We start from the raw sequence: 14,775 nt of genomic DNA, 5'->3' as shown, positions 1-14,775 counted from the left end.
TCCTACCTTTCACAACTCGTGCAAAAATTCTGGTTCAACAACTCTGGAGAAAAGAGAGGGAATGGGATGATCCTCTCCTTCCACATGACATCCTTACAGCATGGAAAGCCTGGGAAGAAGAGCTACATTATTTTCCACAAATCACCATCCCTCGCTGTTATACCTCCAAAAGGATGGATTCCCCCACCACAGCACGAGATATCCATATCTTTTGTGACGCATCTGAACATGCCTATGGTGCTGTTGCTTATCTGAGATCAGAAGATAAAGGCCAAGTAGAACTGAGTTTCATACTAGCTCGCTCACGTGTCTCCCCAAAACGACAGTTATCAGTACCAAGACTGGAACTATGTGCGGCACTAACCGGTGCACGCCTCTGTGACCTCATCAGAAATGAACTCACTTTCCCTATCAGAAACACTACACTTTGGACTGATTCAACAACTGTTCTCCACTGGCTTCAAGCAGACTCTTGCCGCTTTAAAGTATTCGTAGGAGCAAGAATATCAGAAATCCAAAACCTCACAAACAGTCAAGACTGGAGATATGTCAACTCAGCAAGTAACCCCGCTGATGATGTTACAAGAGGAAAATCCTTGCCAGATATCCTCACTCCAAATCGATGGAACAATGGCCCACCATTCTTGTATGGATCTCCAGATACCTGGCCCAAACTTCAGTCTGCAGAACCTGCTGATGATCAAACAGAGTTGAAGAAGTCTTTTTTCTGTGGTGTCATCAATGCCATTTCCAGTGTTCAAAACATGAATAGTTTCAAGACTTACCAAGATCTTCTGAATGCCACTGCTCAGTCTCTCTCTAATCTGACCAGTGGAAATCCTTCTACATCTGACTACCTGAAAGCAGAACAGGAAATCCTCCAACAAGCACAGATGGACAGCTTTGGTGAAGACCTAACTTGCCTCCAATCACATAAACCACTTCCAACAAACAGTCGTCTACTCTGCTTATCCCCAGAGCTGTGCAATACTTCTGGACTCATTCGTGTTGGAGGTCGGTTGCGGCAAAGCCATCAGCTGGAATCTGAGTCAATCCATCCAATTGCGCTTGATCCTAATCACCATGTCACAAAACTAATAATTCAGGATTATGATGACAAACTAAACCACACTGGATCAGAAAGACTCTTTGCAGAAATCCAGCGGAAATTCTGGATTTTGAGAGGACGAGAAGCGGTACGCCGACATCAGCAAAAATGTGTGTCATGTCAAAGGTGGAGAGCAAACCCAAAAATGGCCGATCTACCTACTGCTCGTCTCAGGTTACTGAAACCTCCCTTCTACTCTACAGGAACAGACTATTTTGGACCATACAGTGTCAAAGTTGGTCGCAGATCTGAAAAGAGGTGGGGAATAATCTTCAAGTGCCTCACCACACAATGTACAGTACAGGCCAAAAGTTTGGACACACCTTCTCATTCAATGCGTTTTCTTTATTTTCATGACTATTTACATAGTAGATTCTCACTGAAGGCATCAAAACTATGAATGAACACATGTGGAGTTAAGTACTTAACAAAAAAAGGTGAAATAACTGAAAACATGTTTTATATTCTAGTTTCTTCAAAATAGCCCCCCTTTGCTCTGATTACTGCTTTGCACACTCTTGGCATTCTCTCGATGAGCTTCAAGAGGTAGTCACCTGAAATGGTTTTCACTTCACAGGTGTGCCTTATCAGGGTTAATTAGTGGAATTTCTTGCTTTATCAATGGGGTTGGGACCATCAGTTGTGTTGTGCAGAAGTCAGGTTACTGCACAGCTGACAGCCCTATTGGACAACTGTTAAAATTCATATTATGGCAAGAACCAATCAGCTAACTAAAGAAAAATGAGTGGCCATCATTACTTTAAGAAATTAAGGTCAGTCAGTCCGGGAAATCGCAAAAACTTTAAATGTGTCCCCAAGTGGAATCGCAAAAACCATCAAGCGCTACAACGAAACTGGCACACATGAGGACAGACCCAGGAAAGGAAGACCAAGAGTCACCTCTGCTTCTGAGGACAAGTTCATCCGAGTCACCAGCCTCAGAAATCGCAAATTAACAGCGGCTCAGATCAGAGACCAGATAAATGCCACACAGAGTTCTAGCAGCAGACCCATCTCTAGAACAACTGGAGACTGCGCCAATCAGGCCTTCATGGTCAAATAGCTACTAGGAAACCACTGCTAAGGAGAGGCAACAAGCAGAAGAGATTTGTTTGGGCCAAGAAACACAAGGAATGGACATTAGACCAGTGGAAATCTGTGCTTTGGTCTGATGAGTCCAAATTTGAGATCTTTGGTTCCAACTGCCGTGTCTTTGTGAGACGCAGAAAAGGTGAACGGATGGATTCCACATGCCTGGTTCCCACTGTGAAGCATGGAGGAGGAGGTGTGATGGTGTGGGGGTGTTTTGCTGGTGACACTGTTGGGGATTTATACAAAATTGAAGGCACACTGAACCAGCATGGCTACCACAGCATCCTGCAGCGACATGCCATCCCATCCGGTTTGCGTTTAGTTGGACGATCATTTATTTTTCAACAGGACAATGAGCCCAAACACACCTCCAGGCTGTGTAAGGGCTATTTGACCAAGAAGGAGAGTGATGGAGTGCTGCGGCAGATGACCTGGCCTCCACAGTCACCGGACCTGAACCCAATTGAGATGGTTTGGGGTGAGCTGGACCGCAGAGTGAAGGCAAAGGGGCCAACAAGTGCTAAACACCTCTGGGAACTCCTTCAAGACTGTTGGAAAACCATTTCAGGTGACTATCTCTTGAAGCTCATGGAGAGAATGCCAAGAATGTGCAAAGCAGTAATCAGAGCAAAGGGTGGCTATTTTGAAGAAACTAGAATATAAAACATGTTTTCAGTTATTTCACCTTTTTTTGTTAAGTACATAACTCCACATGTGTTCATTCATAGTTTTGATTCCTTCATTTAGAATCTACAATGTAAATAGTCATGAAAATAAAGAAAACTCATTGAATGAGAAGATGTGTCCAAACTTTTGGCCTGTACTGTATACATCTCGATATTCTCAATAACATAGATACAGACTCCTTTCTCATGGCCCTTCGCCCATTCATCTCTCGAAGAGGAACACCATTTGAGATCTTTTGTGATCAGGGAACCAACTTTAAAGGAGGGAATAAAGAACTGCATCCCGGCTTTAACAATCTATCTCCCAGTCTCCAATCAGTGCTAGCAACAAGGAAAATCAATTTCTGTTTCAATCCTCCACACGCACCCCACTTTGGTGGCATTTGGGAGCGAGAAATAAGATCAGTGAAGAATGCTCTGAAGAGGACCATTGGTGCACAAATGGTCACCGAAGAGGTTCTAAGAACTGTATTGATTGAAATTGAGGGCATGCTGAACTCAAAACCACTCGGCTATGTATCTACAGATATTGCAGATGTTGATCCAGTCACACCCAATCTTCTCATCATGGGACGACATGATTCATCACTCCCTCTCGTGTCCTACCCTGACTCTGAGCTCCTCAGTCAACGATGTTGGCGCCATACACAGATATTGTCAGATCACTTCTGGAAACACTTCATCAAATCCTACCTACCATTACTTCAAGCACGACAAAAATGGCAAAAGGACAAACCAGATCTACAGCTAAACTCCGCTGTGATGATTGTTGACTCCCAGCTACCAAGAGCTCTTTGGCCTGTGGGAAAAGTGATTGCTGTCAAGGACAAAACCTATGTCAGGCCTGTAGCTCACCTGATCCCACTTCCTTCCTTACCTGACGACACCCCTTCCTGAACACACCTTTTAGTTAAGTTTGGTCTTTTTTTTTTCTTATTTCTCATTAGAAATTCGGGGGCGGCTGTTGTGAAGCTCTTATTTTGTTAACCTTTTCCTGTTTGGTGTCTCACTTCCTTTATACTCACTAGATGTTTCTAGCTTTGCCACCACCTAATTGCATTGATTGAGTTCACCTGTTCACTCCCTTATTTAAGACCGCACTTCCCTTCACTCCTTCTTTTCACTTTCACATGGGGTGGCAGACCTGGTGAGTTTTGTTTGTTTCCTTAGTTTAATTAGTAACCTCAGCCTTATTTACATTTATCTTTATTTTGTGCAATGAGGTCAGTTTATGTTCAGTTTTAATCTTTTGTTTGCTTTCTTTCAGACCTGATGACCCATGTGTGTCTGTTTGCCCCCTTTTCTCATGCTGAACCTGAGAATAAATCCTTTAAATAATCTGCATCTGCTGGCAATGCTTTACATTCCTGACAGAATGTTTCTGTAATGATAGTCTCAATAAGAAAATTGAACCTCCTACATTACAATAACACAATTTCTCTCCCATACCAGTGGGGCTGTGATGAGGTTACTTTATTTACTTCTACAGGCCTGGATGGAGTTTATTCCTGTAATGCATACATTAGATCAACATCTATCATATAAAAGCATGTGGTTTTCAGGAAGTGTCCCACCCCACAGCTGGGAGAATATCAAAGTCATCATCTAGCCTACAACTGAAGTTTAGCTGTAGCTAAACGTTATGATTCATAATTGATGAATACTTTGCAGAAACCTGTTGGACTGCCTGGGTGAGAAGGGGAAGTCCTGGGGAGCGTTTACAGGATGTTAAACACTGACACAGAGCTCTTGGTATCTGCTGTATTGGCTTGGTTGATCTAAGAGATTTTAGGACATTTCTCCATTGTTTTGAGGGTTTTTAATTGCATTACGGGCATGAAATGAAGTTGGTATTGATATTGCATTAAGGATTTTGAAAATGCACGCTCAGTGTTGAGAAAGACGTGTAAGCAGTTGTAAAAGTTAAAAATATGATGTCTTCCTCTTTTCCTTTCCCTTCCACTTTTTTTTTTTTTTTTTAAAGAAGGCGGTAAAGTGTGACACACTGGATGAAACACTTCCTGAGATGAAAACACCAAAGCTCTGGAAGTAAGTCATTTAAAAAAAAAAAAAAAAAAAAAAAAAACATTGTCATGTCATGTACAATGGCATGTAGGATAAAGACATTAAATCATTACAATCACACATACTTGCAAATCTGTGCTTATTTGGTGTTTATGGTATTTATTTAGTTATTTATTCAGTCAGTCTGAATAGGCACTGGCATTTAACCTTTTTTCAGATCCACAGGATTCTGATGAAGGTATAAAGTTTGATTTTATGGACCATCAGTTTTCAAACCCCAGTTTATTTTCAAGAAGTTGCAGATGCCCAATAGGGATCTGTATCACCAAGAGATATTTTGGTTTGTGTATTAAAGTATTAAATGCTTTTATTGATTTGAGGTTTAAATATATAATCTCAATATTTATATTTATATTGTTTCCTCATAATTTGTAATTTTTGTTTTGTTTTGTGGCAATTTACTTTTTTAAATTTTCTGGTAGATTTTTGCATGTTTGCATTTTTTTTTTTTTTTTTTTTTAAACCAGTGTTCCTGGTATTTTTTTTTTCTTCATTTTGATGGCTTTTCCCAGGTTTTTGAAAGAAATCAGCTGAATTTGCACAGGTTTCAAAAAGGTTAAATTGTTTAGATGCCATACTTGAATACTGGCAGATAGCGGTCATATTAAACCAGAAAGAAATAAATGTTATCATGAGCCTTTATACGTTTTCGGGATTCTAACAGTTTCTGGTGAATAACAGTGTGGTGACATGAAACTGTTGCTCCTTTTACTCAGGAGCCCAAGACCTTTCGTCTTGAAAACCAACCACACCTTTTCCTTGGTGAGTGTAAAAGAAGAGGAAGAAGTCACCACACAGGACAGCTCTGTCTTCCAAGACCTTTCTGTGAAACCAAGGATCTGAAAATTTAAATCTAAAAGCAAAAAAGTAACATCTGGTTGCTGTGTGACACTGCAAGTTGAAATCATTCACAAATTTATTCCATAACATTTCAGCATGATGATGATTAGGATTTTCAAGCTGGAAAATGACTAATTAAGCTGATTTTAGCCTGGCAGCTGCTCCAGTGTTGCAGGGTTGCAGATGACGACACTGGCTCCAGGCCCAGCAGCCGCCCCCTGCAGGGCCTGGGCCACAGCCCTGGACGGGGCAACCACCTTGCTCCAGTCGTGGGCGATGTACTGGTGATAAGGATCATGGGAGTTCTCCAGCTTCTTGGAGCGAATGTAGCTGAACATGATGCCAAATGTGAAGAAACTGAACATGCCCACCACCAGAAGAATGTACATAAAGCCCTGAGACTGAGCGTGACCTCTGGCCCCGCTGTGCTGCATGGCCTGCTGGGAAGTGTAGTTTTGGGGTTTCAGTCCAGCTGTTTCATTCAGGCAGTGCTGTAGGATGGAGAGCAGGAGCGACTGCAGCTCTGTGGTGTTCATATGAAGCATTGCTGACCTCTGCTGGGAGCTGAGGGAACTGCAGCTGCAGAAACTTGAGAGGGAGACTTCAACTTGAGGATTTTCTCTGTATGAGAAAAGTGTCTGACAGCAAAAACATAAACATCTGAGAGCTCAAATCAGAACACTGTAGGAGGACACACAAAATTCAAGGAAACACCACTTTTAAGTAGCAATATTACAGCTGTGTAGAGTGGGGAAAGTGAATGGGAGCCTGTGTGTACAAATAGCTTCTTGGAGAGAACACCAATTCAACCCAGAGGAAAGATTTGCTGCTTAACATCACCTTCTCTTTATCTCCACACAAATACTGATATTAGTATAACTGAAAGCCCAGTGGGCAGAGCAAAAAGGAGATGTAAATGAGTATATACTGTAAATCTATATTAAGTGTGAGTGCTTGAGATAAATTTTGAAAGTGTAATTTCTCATTTGTAGATGGCTACAGTCACAAATAGCTGACAATTCTGAGATGCTGCTGTTTAATGATCTATCAGAGACTTGGAATAGAGTGAATGCATGTGAGGAAAATGAAATAAGCCATTATTATACAAGCCAGCCTTTGGTTGTTTCTTAAGAGCACAACTTTAAAACTGTGAGGGAAACGGTCAAAATCTCACAGTGATTTGAAAGTTATACTAACAAGAAATACATTAGCTGAAAAATACACCATATTTAAGATACTGATTTCTTCTAAAAACTTCAAATAATAAAATAACTGTAGGTAACATTTAATTTTTTAGACTTATTAGTGTGATTTGAATGTAAAAGCAGCAGCACAAACAATGACAGTCTAAATGCATTGAAGGTCATTGAATGAGTGAAGTTCAATGGAAAGAACATAGCCTACCTTTCAGGGGTCTGTACTCAGTAATTAGTTCATGCTGCCACTGGCGTTAGTAGAAATTCATAATTCCCCGTCTGTTTTTATGTTCCTTCAGGTGTCACAGGACAAGGAGCTGGAATACTAACCTTTACAGTCCAATGTGCCTCTCCCCTTCTGCGAGTCGCACACTGTCCGCTCCGTCCTGCTCATTCATCCACCCACAAGAGATGTGCAGCGTGTTAGACATGTCAACACATTTAATGAAACGCAGAGGTCGCAGGGCAAAGTCAAAACCTCAGTGTAGGGAGGCAGCGGTGCAGCATGACTTTCCTCAGTGAGTCACACAGGAAGCCACTGTCTGCTCCTCTAGACCAGATGCCGATTATAGATGCTTCACTGGAGTTGAGACACATTTTTATTTTTGATCTTACACCTCAATCAGTTATTATAAGAGACACCTTATGTTATTTTATGATGCTTCAGCACCATCTAGTGGCCATCATCTGCATCACTATACAGACTCGAGAGGTTGGGAGTTGTAAGGTAAACAGTATTTCGCTTGTCATACTTACAGGCAATATTTTTACACCACAGCACAAGTTAGGTTAACACACAAGGTTAGAAATGTTTAAAGGAGCAAGTAAATAATTATATATTGCATCAATTGCACCATTATGGCTATTTAAGATATTGTCATAAAAACCATAATAATAATGGTATACTGAACTACCTTTCTTATTTGTGACTTATTTTAAATTTGTTTTAAACTCCACCCATCTGATAGTCCAAGCAAGAAGAAACAAATATGAAGAATGACTTTTAGATCACCTTTGACCCAGAGAGGATTTCTGCCACAGAGGAGCACCGTCACGCAAAATGACCAAGATGCTGTATGCATTTGGTGTTAATACACATTTTATGTTCTATAGTAGCTGTGAAGGGTAAATGGGGTCAGTGCTGTAATGTTTAAATCACTATAGAGTGTGTGTGTGTGTGTGTGTGTGTGTGTGTGTGTGTGTGTGTGTGTGTGTGTGTGTGTTCCTATTTGGGACAGTGCCGGGCAGCAGCAGCAGAACAAATCTGCTTTCAGGGCCGAGGCGGCGTGGAGAGATCGCAGCACAGGTTAGACCAGATTGAGTTACGGCGCAATCACCTCCAAATGTCCTTCTCTCCCCTACTGTCTCTGTTGTGTGTGTGTGTGTGTGTGTGTGTGTGTGTGTGTGTGTGTATGTGTGTGCTGCCTGGAGCCAACCACGAATGGGCATTTAAGATAGAGACATTTGCAATTTCAGCAGCTTTTATTGGATTCAGGATTTATCAGTTATTGGATTTTTCATGTTTGTTTTCCATGCCCACAAAGGAAGGACTTTCTCTGAAATTCTGATTGGTCTGATCGCTTTTTGAAATGTAAAGAACCTGCCAGAGTTTTTACCTTCAGAGTTTAACGATCAAAAAGCCAACAGTTCCTCTGAGTTTTAGAAAAGTACTAGAAAGTTGCTGTAACATATTTTAGTACCCTAACACATTATGAACCAGCAGGCAAAGTAAAGGATAAGAGGTGGTCAAGGATTCATTTTCTGCAAAAGTTGGCTATATATTTGCAGAGGAGGTAAGCAGCAGGTAGGGGAGAGCAGGGTAAACTGTGACAGTGGGTAAAACAAGCCAGCCCATTTATCTAGCCAATCATACACAACATAAACCATGTGATCACAGATTAACAAAGAAAATTTCACCCAGACTGTGATGGAAAAGAGAGGTACGCAAACCAGTGTTAAGTTAAATCATGTACAAAAAAAAAAAAAAAAAAAAATCATTCTTTCAAACACTGCAAACACTGACAAAAATAGGAATTAAATAATACTATAGCTATGATCACAAACCTTCACTGTGTTTAAAGTGCAGTTACAAACTCATACATGCTTACACAAATCAGAGATGTGGTTTTGCTTAGTAAGACATTGGCACATAAACACATCCTGTTGATTAATGTGGGGGTATGCAGCTGTTGCTGGTTTGTGATGCAACGATAACAGGGTTTCCACATTCATTAAGACATCGAATGACTTTTATTCATATTTGATGAAATTCAAGACATTACACTCCATAAAGGCCTAATTTATTACTCCAAATTGCACAAATATCCACTGGAGGGATTATATGTTCAGGAAGTGAAGAGTTGATCCTCAGATGGAGGTCCAGAGAGAAGTCCACTAGCCAGTATTTACTTGATAGTTAACTGTGCAGGTCGTGTAAGGCATTCAACATCAACTTCTCAAATGAAGCCCTCAGTAAGTCATGATGTGGTAGTGATGACTGACTGTGGTGAGTCCAGATGTTATTATTTACCTGGTGGATAAAAATGGAAATAAATAACTCAAAATTAGGTGTGGTTCAAGATACTAAAATTCAACGTCTGTGAGGAGATCTGTCAACGTTTACTCACCAGAAATGCAGTTACTCCAGCTGCACTCCATCGCAGCTGTCCTTTGACTCCAGCAGCCTGACAATAGAAAAAGAAAACTGAATTACTGAGTGACACAAGAAATGGGCAGGAAAAGATGAAATGAATGCAGAGAAATCCAGGGTTAATCACTTACTTTTTGGAAGCTGTAATCATTTTATTCTCATGATAAACACAAACACATATGCTCGCGGCCACAGCCTGATATCATAATTAAATATAAAGATAGCTGGGATGTAACACAGTGTTTCTATGTCTCTTTCTATACTTAACTGTGTGAGCAAATTATTTTTTGCTGCAAATTTCTATATCTGCATGTTGTCAAGCTGCTTGTGCCAAACAAAGGCAAATTAATTTCAGAATGAAGTGCCATATGATGTCTTGTCATGTGGTTCATTAAGTCTGTCATCACACAGTCATTTGACATTGAGAGTGTAAATGAATCTGTGCTTAGGAGGGCACTTTTTCAGCACATCACACACAGACGGAGGACTCACTCGGCCTGAGCTTTGAGGGCTTTGCGAGCCTCCCGGGCATCATGCTCGGCTGAGATCTTCTTGTAACAGTAGACCAGAATCCCGATCAGCCACAGCTGGAGACCTATGATCAGCACGAACATCATGATCTCCGAGATGACCGCCGCCAGCTCCCGACTGGCTGGGAAACAGGAACCAGTAGTGGAGTGTTACAGAGGCACAAGGATGTCCAGCAGGTGGTGCTCTCTGTGCACATTGGAGTTTTAGTCACAAAAACATTTCTTGGAGGCAGAGCTGCTCTTAAGGCAGATATTAGGTCATTGGCTGGGGTACTGACTGAGCCAAGAAACAATATTTTGTTGTTTTTGCTTCTTTCTCCTTGTTGTTAGCTGTATTTCTGCTAGAGTTCAACCACAAATCCGTTTTCTTGATATTTGTCTTGGCTTCCCGGTCATAGTGAACAAATGACCTCACTCAACAACCACAGAGGAAGATTTGAACCACAAACACACACATTTGACACCTTCGGGAAACCTGGAGGGAATAATGAATATAAAATGTGGTTTATTGAACTTACAGTACATTTGCATTTTTAATTGAACTTATTAACTTAACTTATTACAGCACTGGTTGATTATTTCAGGAATTATACATGGCTGATATTTTCTAAATTGAAATTGTTAAAAAATCGAAGACCATATTGAAACCCTTTTCACAATCTGAAAAGCAAAAACTGTCATTTTTTGCTCTACCCACTTAAGCTTAACTCAACCAATTAGGCCTATATTATTTTTGCCTCGGAGAAATGTTTGTATAACTAAAATTGCAATTATCTGCATTTTCTTTGAGAACTGGGTCAGCAAGGAAACATTAAACCAGGCATTGATGTTAAAGGGAGCATATTATGCTCATTTCCAGCTCAATATTTTCATTCTGGGATTCCACTAGAGAACCATTTTAGGTCCATCTGTATAAAGCCCCCCTTTGCCTAAATGCCCACTTTTGTCTGATTGGCCAACTTCTGTGAGCCCGCTGATGTGCTTTTGGCCAATTTTTTCCCCCTGGGTGGTTGACAAAATTTTTACATTTTGGGTGGTCATTTTGGCTTATTGGATAAGGTTAGAATTACAGGTTTAGGTTAGGGTTAAGCATAAGTTGATTATAGCCTGCATTAGAGAAAGGCTGTAGTGTGCCGGTGTGGAGATTATGACAGTAAACAGCAACCTATAATCTATTGTAACTGAAATCTACTGAGGCCGCATTCACATTGAATCCAGGTGTGTTTATTTGGCCCTAGATTGAAACCGCCCTGAAACATTCATGAAATAACGTTCTAATCCACCGACACACTGCTTTGTTCTCGCTACTGCTGCTCCCTCTCCTCATTCACTCTCTAACTTGTTCAACCACTGCTTCTCCCTCCCTCTCTTTCTCTCTCTCTCTCTCTCCCTTTCTCATGTGCTGTGCCTAGAGCAGATGACCATACAGAGAAATTTGTTTCAAAAAAAAAAGAAAAAAAAAAAAGAAAATAGAAAAATGGAAATAGAAAAAAACAATAACTTTGTAAACCTAGTATTCAGAGTATTGTGAAGCCTTAACTTTTTGCACATGGACATTATTTTTACATATAATTGAAACTTTGGCCACATATAAAATGAACATCTGGCATTGCAATGCTATACTATGCTATCTATCTATCTATCTATCTATCTATCTATCTATATGTGTGTGTGTGTGTGTGTGTGTGTATAAAAAGCATAATAGCCCCCCTTTAAATCAGTGTTGGAGTACAAAGCACTATGTAAAGAACATACAAAAGCAGGAAAAAACACTGGATGTGATAAATATGAGAGGGTGGATACAGAGGATACAGAGGATACAAAAACAAAAAACAAACAAAAAAAAAAAACAGGGGAAAATAAAAGTCACCCTTTGCCAAGTCAACGCCCCCTTACCTACAGTCACCACACTGAGCTCCACATCCTTCTCCACGGTGACTCTCTGATCGGCCTGTGGCAGGAAGAGGGTGCGCTGGAAGGTGCAGCGGTAGGTGCCCGTGTCGTTGAAGGTGATGTTGTGAACGTAAATGGCTCCTACCTGGATGTCTGGATCTTCTGTCCCATGCCAGTCCAGGCGGCTGCTGAAGTCCTCATGGAGGACGCTGGCCCTCGGGTGGTCGTAGTGGAAGATCTGATCGGGGAAACAAAAAGAAAGAACTCAAAATCTTTGGCCAGTTTTTTCAAGTCGAAATTGTGATACAAATTGAATAGTGGTCTAAAAACCAAGTTACAAACTGAACTGTGGAATGTTGAGTCATTAAATCCCTATAATTAACCACAGTTATCCCCAGTTGTTGCCCAGGAGCAGCTTCACTGGTACAGCCTGGCTTCTGAATGCCTTGCTCAAGGGCATTTTTATATTTAGAGTAAAGCATCTCCAATCACATACCCCATCCACATTTTTAAAGACAGCTCTAGGATTCAAATTAATTCCAGCTTAGACTAGCAGAGACTAGACTCAACTATAGCACTATTAAAACCGTGTAGTTACAATGCATTCAAATCAAACTGGATATTTTCCCAGTAGTTGAGCACTCACATGTCTGAATTCCTCCTCTCCCAAAGGTTTGAAGTACCAGTCCACAGTAGCTTTGGCAGAGACCTCCTCTCTTATTTTACAGGAGATGCAGCCCAGAAGAAAATTCTCCCCCGCCACAGCCTCTGTCATGGAGTCCACCTCCGAACAGCCACCATGGCACCTAGACACTGTGAGAAGAAGAAGAAGAGGAGGAAGAAAAGGAAGAAGAAGACTTGGAAGATGACACACCAAGAAGAGCAAGCCTCACCTCTTAAAATTAGAAACTGGTGTGGAAAAAAATGATAAAACCATTACTAGCCTACTGATAAATAATCACCCCAAATTAAAGGTGAGAAAATACACTTCTGGCTGCACCCTGCCCCAAAGAACACAAACAGCACAACACTGTATGTGAGTTTTATATGGAAACAACTCGCATTCACAGCATGCACAGCTTCAGAGTGCACGTGTGCGTGTTGGGTAATGTGGATATAAAGAGAGGGCTGTACAAGTCAGAGGAGGACGAGGTGGACTAATTAATGTGGGACAAAACAAATAACAATTATCTGGAATCAAAGACAACAAACGATGTGAATAGAGAAGTTTACAAACATATTTATTTACCATGTTGTCTTCATCATTAAAACTGTTGGCAAAAGTTTAATGGATACATGACAGCATAAGGTATCAGAGTGATATGTTAACATAAGAAAATAAGTGATATGGTAATGAGAGATATGATAATGGACATAAATGGACATCCCAATGGCGATGACTGACTGGGGTTCACAACTGGTTTTCATTTTGTTTTATTTTTTTATTTTATTTTTTTCCCCCTCAATTCCTTTTAATGTAACAAGATGAGCGCGAAAAACTCTGAAAACCTATAAAAACCCATTAAGTTCAATCTAGAAATATTAAATATATACTATACTAAATATAAACTACTACTACTACTAACAACAACAACAACTACAACAACAACAACAACAACAACAACAATAATAATCATGGTCATGATCACAATAACAGAGATAGTTGTAGAATAATAATTTATTAGCCAATAATATAATAATAATACAATACAATAATAATATAGACTACTGCAAGAATATGCAATATGCAAAAAATGTTTTGGTCAATCCACCATCATCATTATCATTAATAGCAGCATAAAGGCAAAATTATGATTTTCTCTGATTAACAGTACCTGTGACCTCCTTGGTGGAACATAAACCAACAGCTGGCCTCTTGTTTATTTGTTTGTTTATTTATTCATATTTATACAGTTCAGATTTACATTGCACTCGGCTGATTTAGGACTTACCAAAAAGGCTAAAGACAATCAAGAGAAAGAAATGACGCATGGTTTCCGCTGGACAGACCTTTGACCGAGGAGTCGAGGAAAGCATTCAGCTCTCCTTGGTTTTGTCCCTCACTTTAGTCTGAGTGAAGTGCTGACAAATATTACTGGCGATGAAGTTTACATTAGTATTTCACCAGCTTCCGAGTTACGACCAGCTTGTCCGCCCTTAACTCAGCTGGTCATCATGCCAATCCGCTTTCTTTCTTTCTTCAGCAGGTTTCTGGTCTCTTATTAATTTTTTCCTCTAAAGTTAGGGAAAGTTAAGGACTGACAGACAAAAACCCAAAGCCTGACAAAAAGCTGGAGTCCTTGTTGTTCTTAGCAGAGGGTTGAAGTCTGCCCTGGAAGCCCTGGCTGAAATTTAAGGCTGCTAAATTTAGAGCGTGTGAATCCAGGAGTGCTGGACGGGTGAACTGGTGAAGCCAGGGGGGAACCTGAGATGGTGAGAGCCCAAAGAGCACAGCAGCAGCGGAGGAGCAGATTCACTTTGCATGGAAACACACACACGCACACACAACCCAGCCTGGGTGAGGTCACCGTGTTAAACGTGAAGAGAACAGACCCGACATACAACAGTGAGTAGTAATATATCATGGGGATGTGTTTGCATTTTGTTTACATCTTTAGTAGTGGGCTGTATATTGAAATGATCTACCATGGCGCAAAGCTCCTGTCAGCTGTTCCTGGAGTTGCGCGTTTGCTGT

General features: G+C 40.7%; 2 protein-coding genes and 1 long non-coding RNA gene across 3 annotated transcripts in view; 2 read left to right on the top strand and 1 right to left on the bottom strand.

The window, feature by feature from the left end:
* The first annotated feature begins 4,018 nt into the window (after window positions 1–4,018).
* On the top strand, window positions 4,019–7,027 carry LOC115373985 (uncharacterized). Its single transcript, XR_003929583.1, has 3 exons — window positions 4,019–4,033; window positions 4,871–4,935; window positions 5,688–7,027. It is a non-coding gene; the product is annotated as an uncharacterized LOC115373985 (long non-coding RNA).
* Window positions 7,028–8,399: 1,372 nt separating this feature from the next.
* Window positions 8,400–14,775, top strand: part of gramd1a (GRAM domain containing 1A) — a 44,138-nt gene continuing 37,762 nt past the window's right edge. The window contains exon 1 of the mRNA XM_030073482.1: window positions 8,400–8,423. The gene's annotated coding sequence lies outside the window, so the exon portion shown is untranslated. The remainder of the gene's footprint in view (window positions 8,424–14,775) is intronic.
* LOC115373689 (sodium channel subunit beta-1) lies at window positions 9,646–14,072 on the bottom strand. The gene is made up of 5 exons (XM_030072191.1): window positions 14,033–14,072; window positions 12,727–12,893; window positions 12,084–12,318; window positions 10,150–10,309; window positions 9,646–9,691 (listed from the first exon to the last, which is right to left on the bottom strand). Exons 1-5 carry the CDS (start codon window positions 14,070–14,072, stop codon window positions 9,646–9,648), a joined length of 648 nt encoding a protein of 215 aa, XP_029928051.1.

This window comes from Myripristis murdjan, chromosome 16 (genome assembly GCF_902150065.1).
Source record: "Myripristis murdjan chromosome 16, fMyrMur1.1, whole genome shotgun sequence".
Classification (NCBI taxonomy): domain Eukaryota; kingdom Metazoa; phylum Chordata; class Actinopteri; order Holocentriformes; family Holocentridae; genus Myripristis; species Myripristis murdjan.
This window is presented reverse-complemented; position numbering and strand designations above follow the sequence as displayed.

What these genes read in the sequence shown, in the direction of transcription:
- LOC115373689 (XM_030072191.1), bottom strand. Translation starts at nt 14,072, where the DNA reads ATGCGTCATTTCTTTCTCTTGATTGTCTTTAGCCTTTTTG. An exon ending in GAGAGGAGGAATTCAGACAT is followed by an intron (nt 12,319 to 12,726) that starts GTGAGTGCTCAA and finishes TTCCCCGATCAG; the next exon opens with ATCTTCCACTACGACCACCC. An exon ending in GCCCTCAAAGCTCAGGCCGA is followed by an intron (nt 9,692 to 10,149) that starts GTGAGTCCTCCG and finishes TTCTATTGTCAG; the next exon opens with GCTGCTGGAGTCAAAGGACA.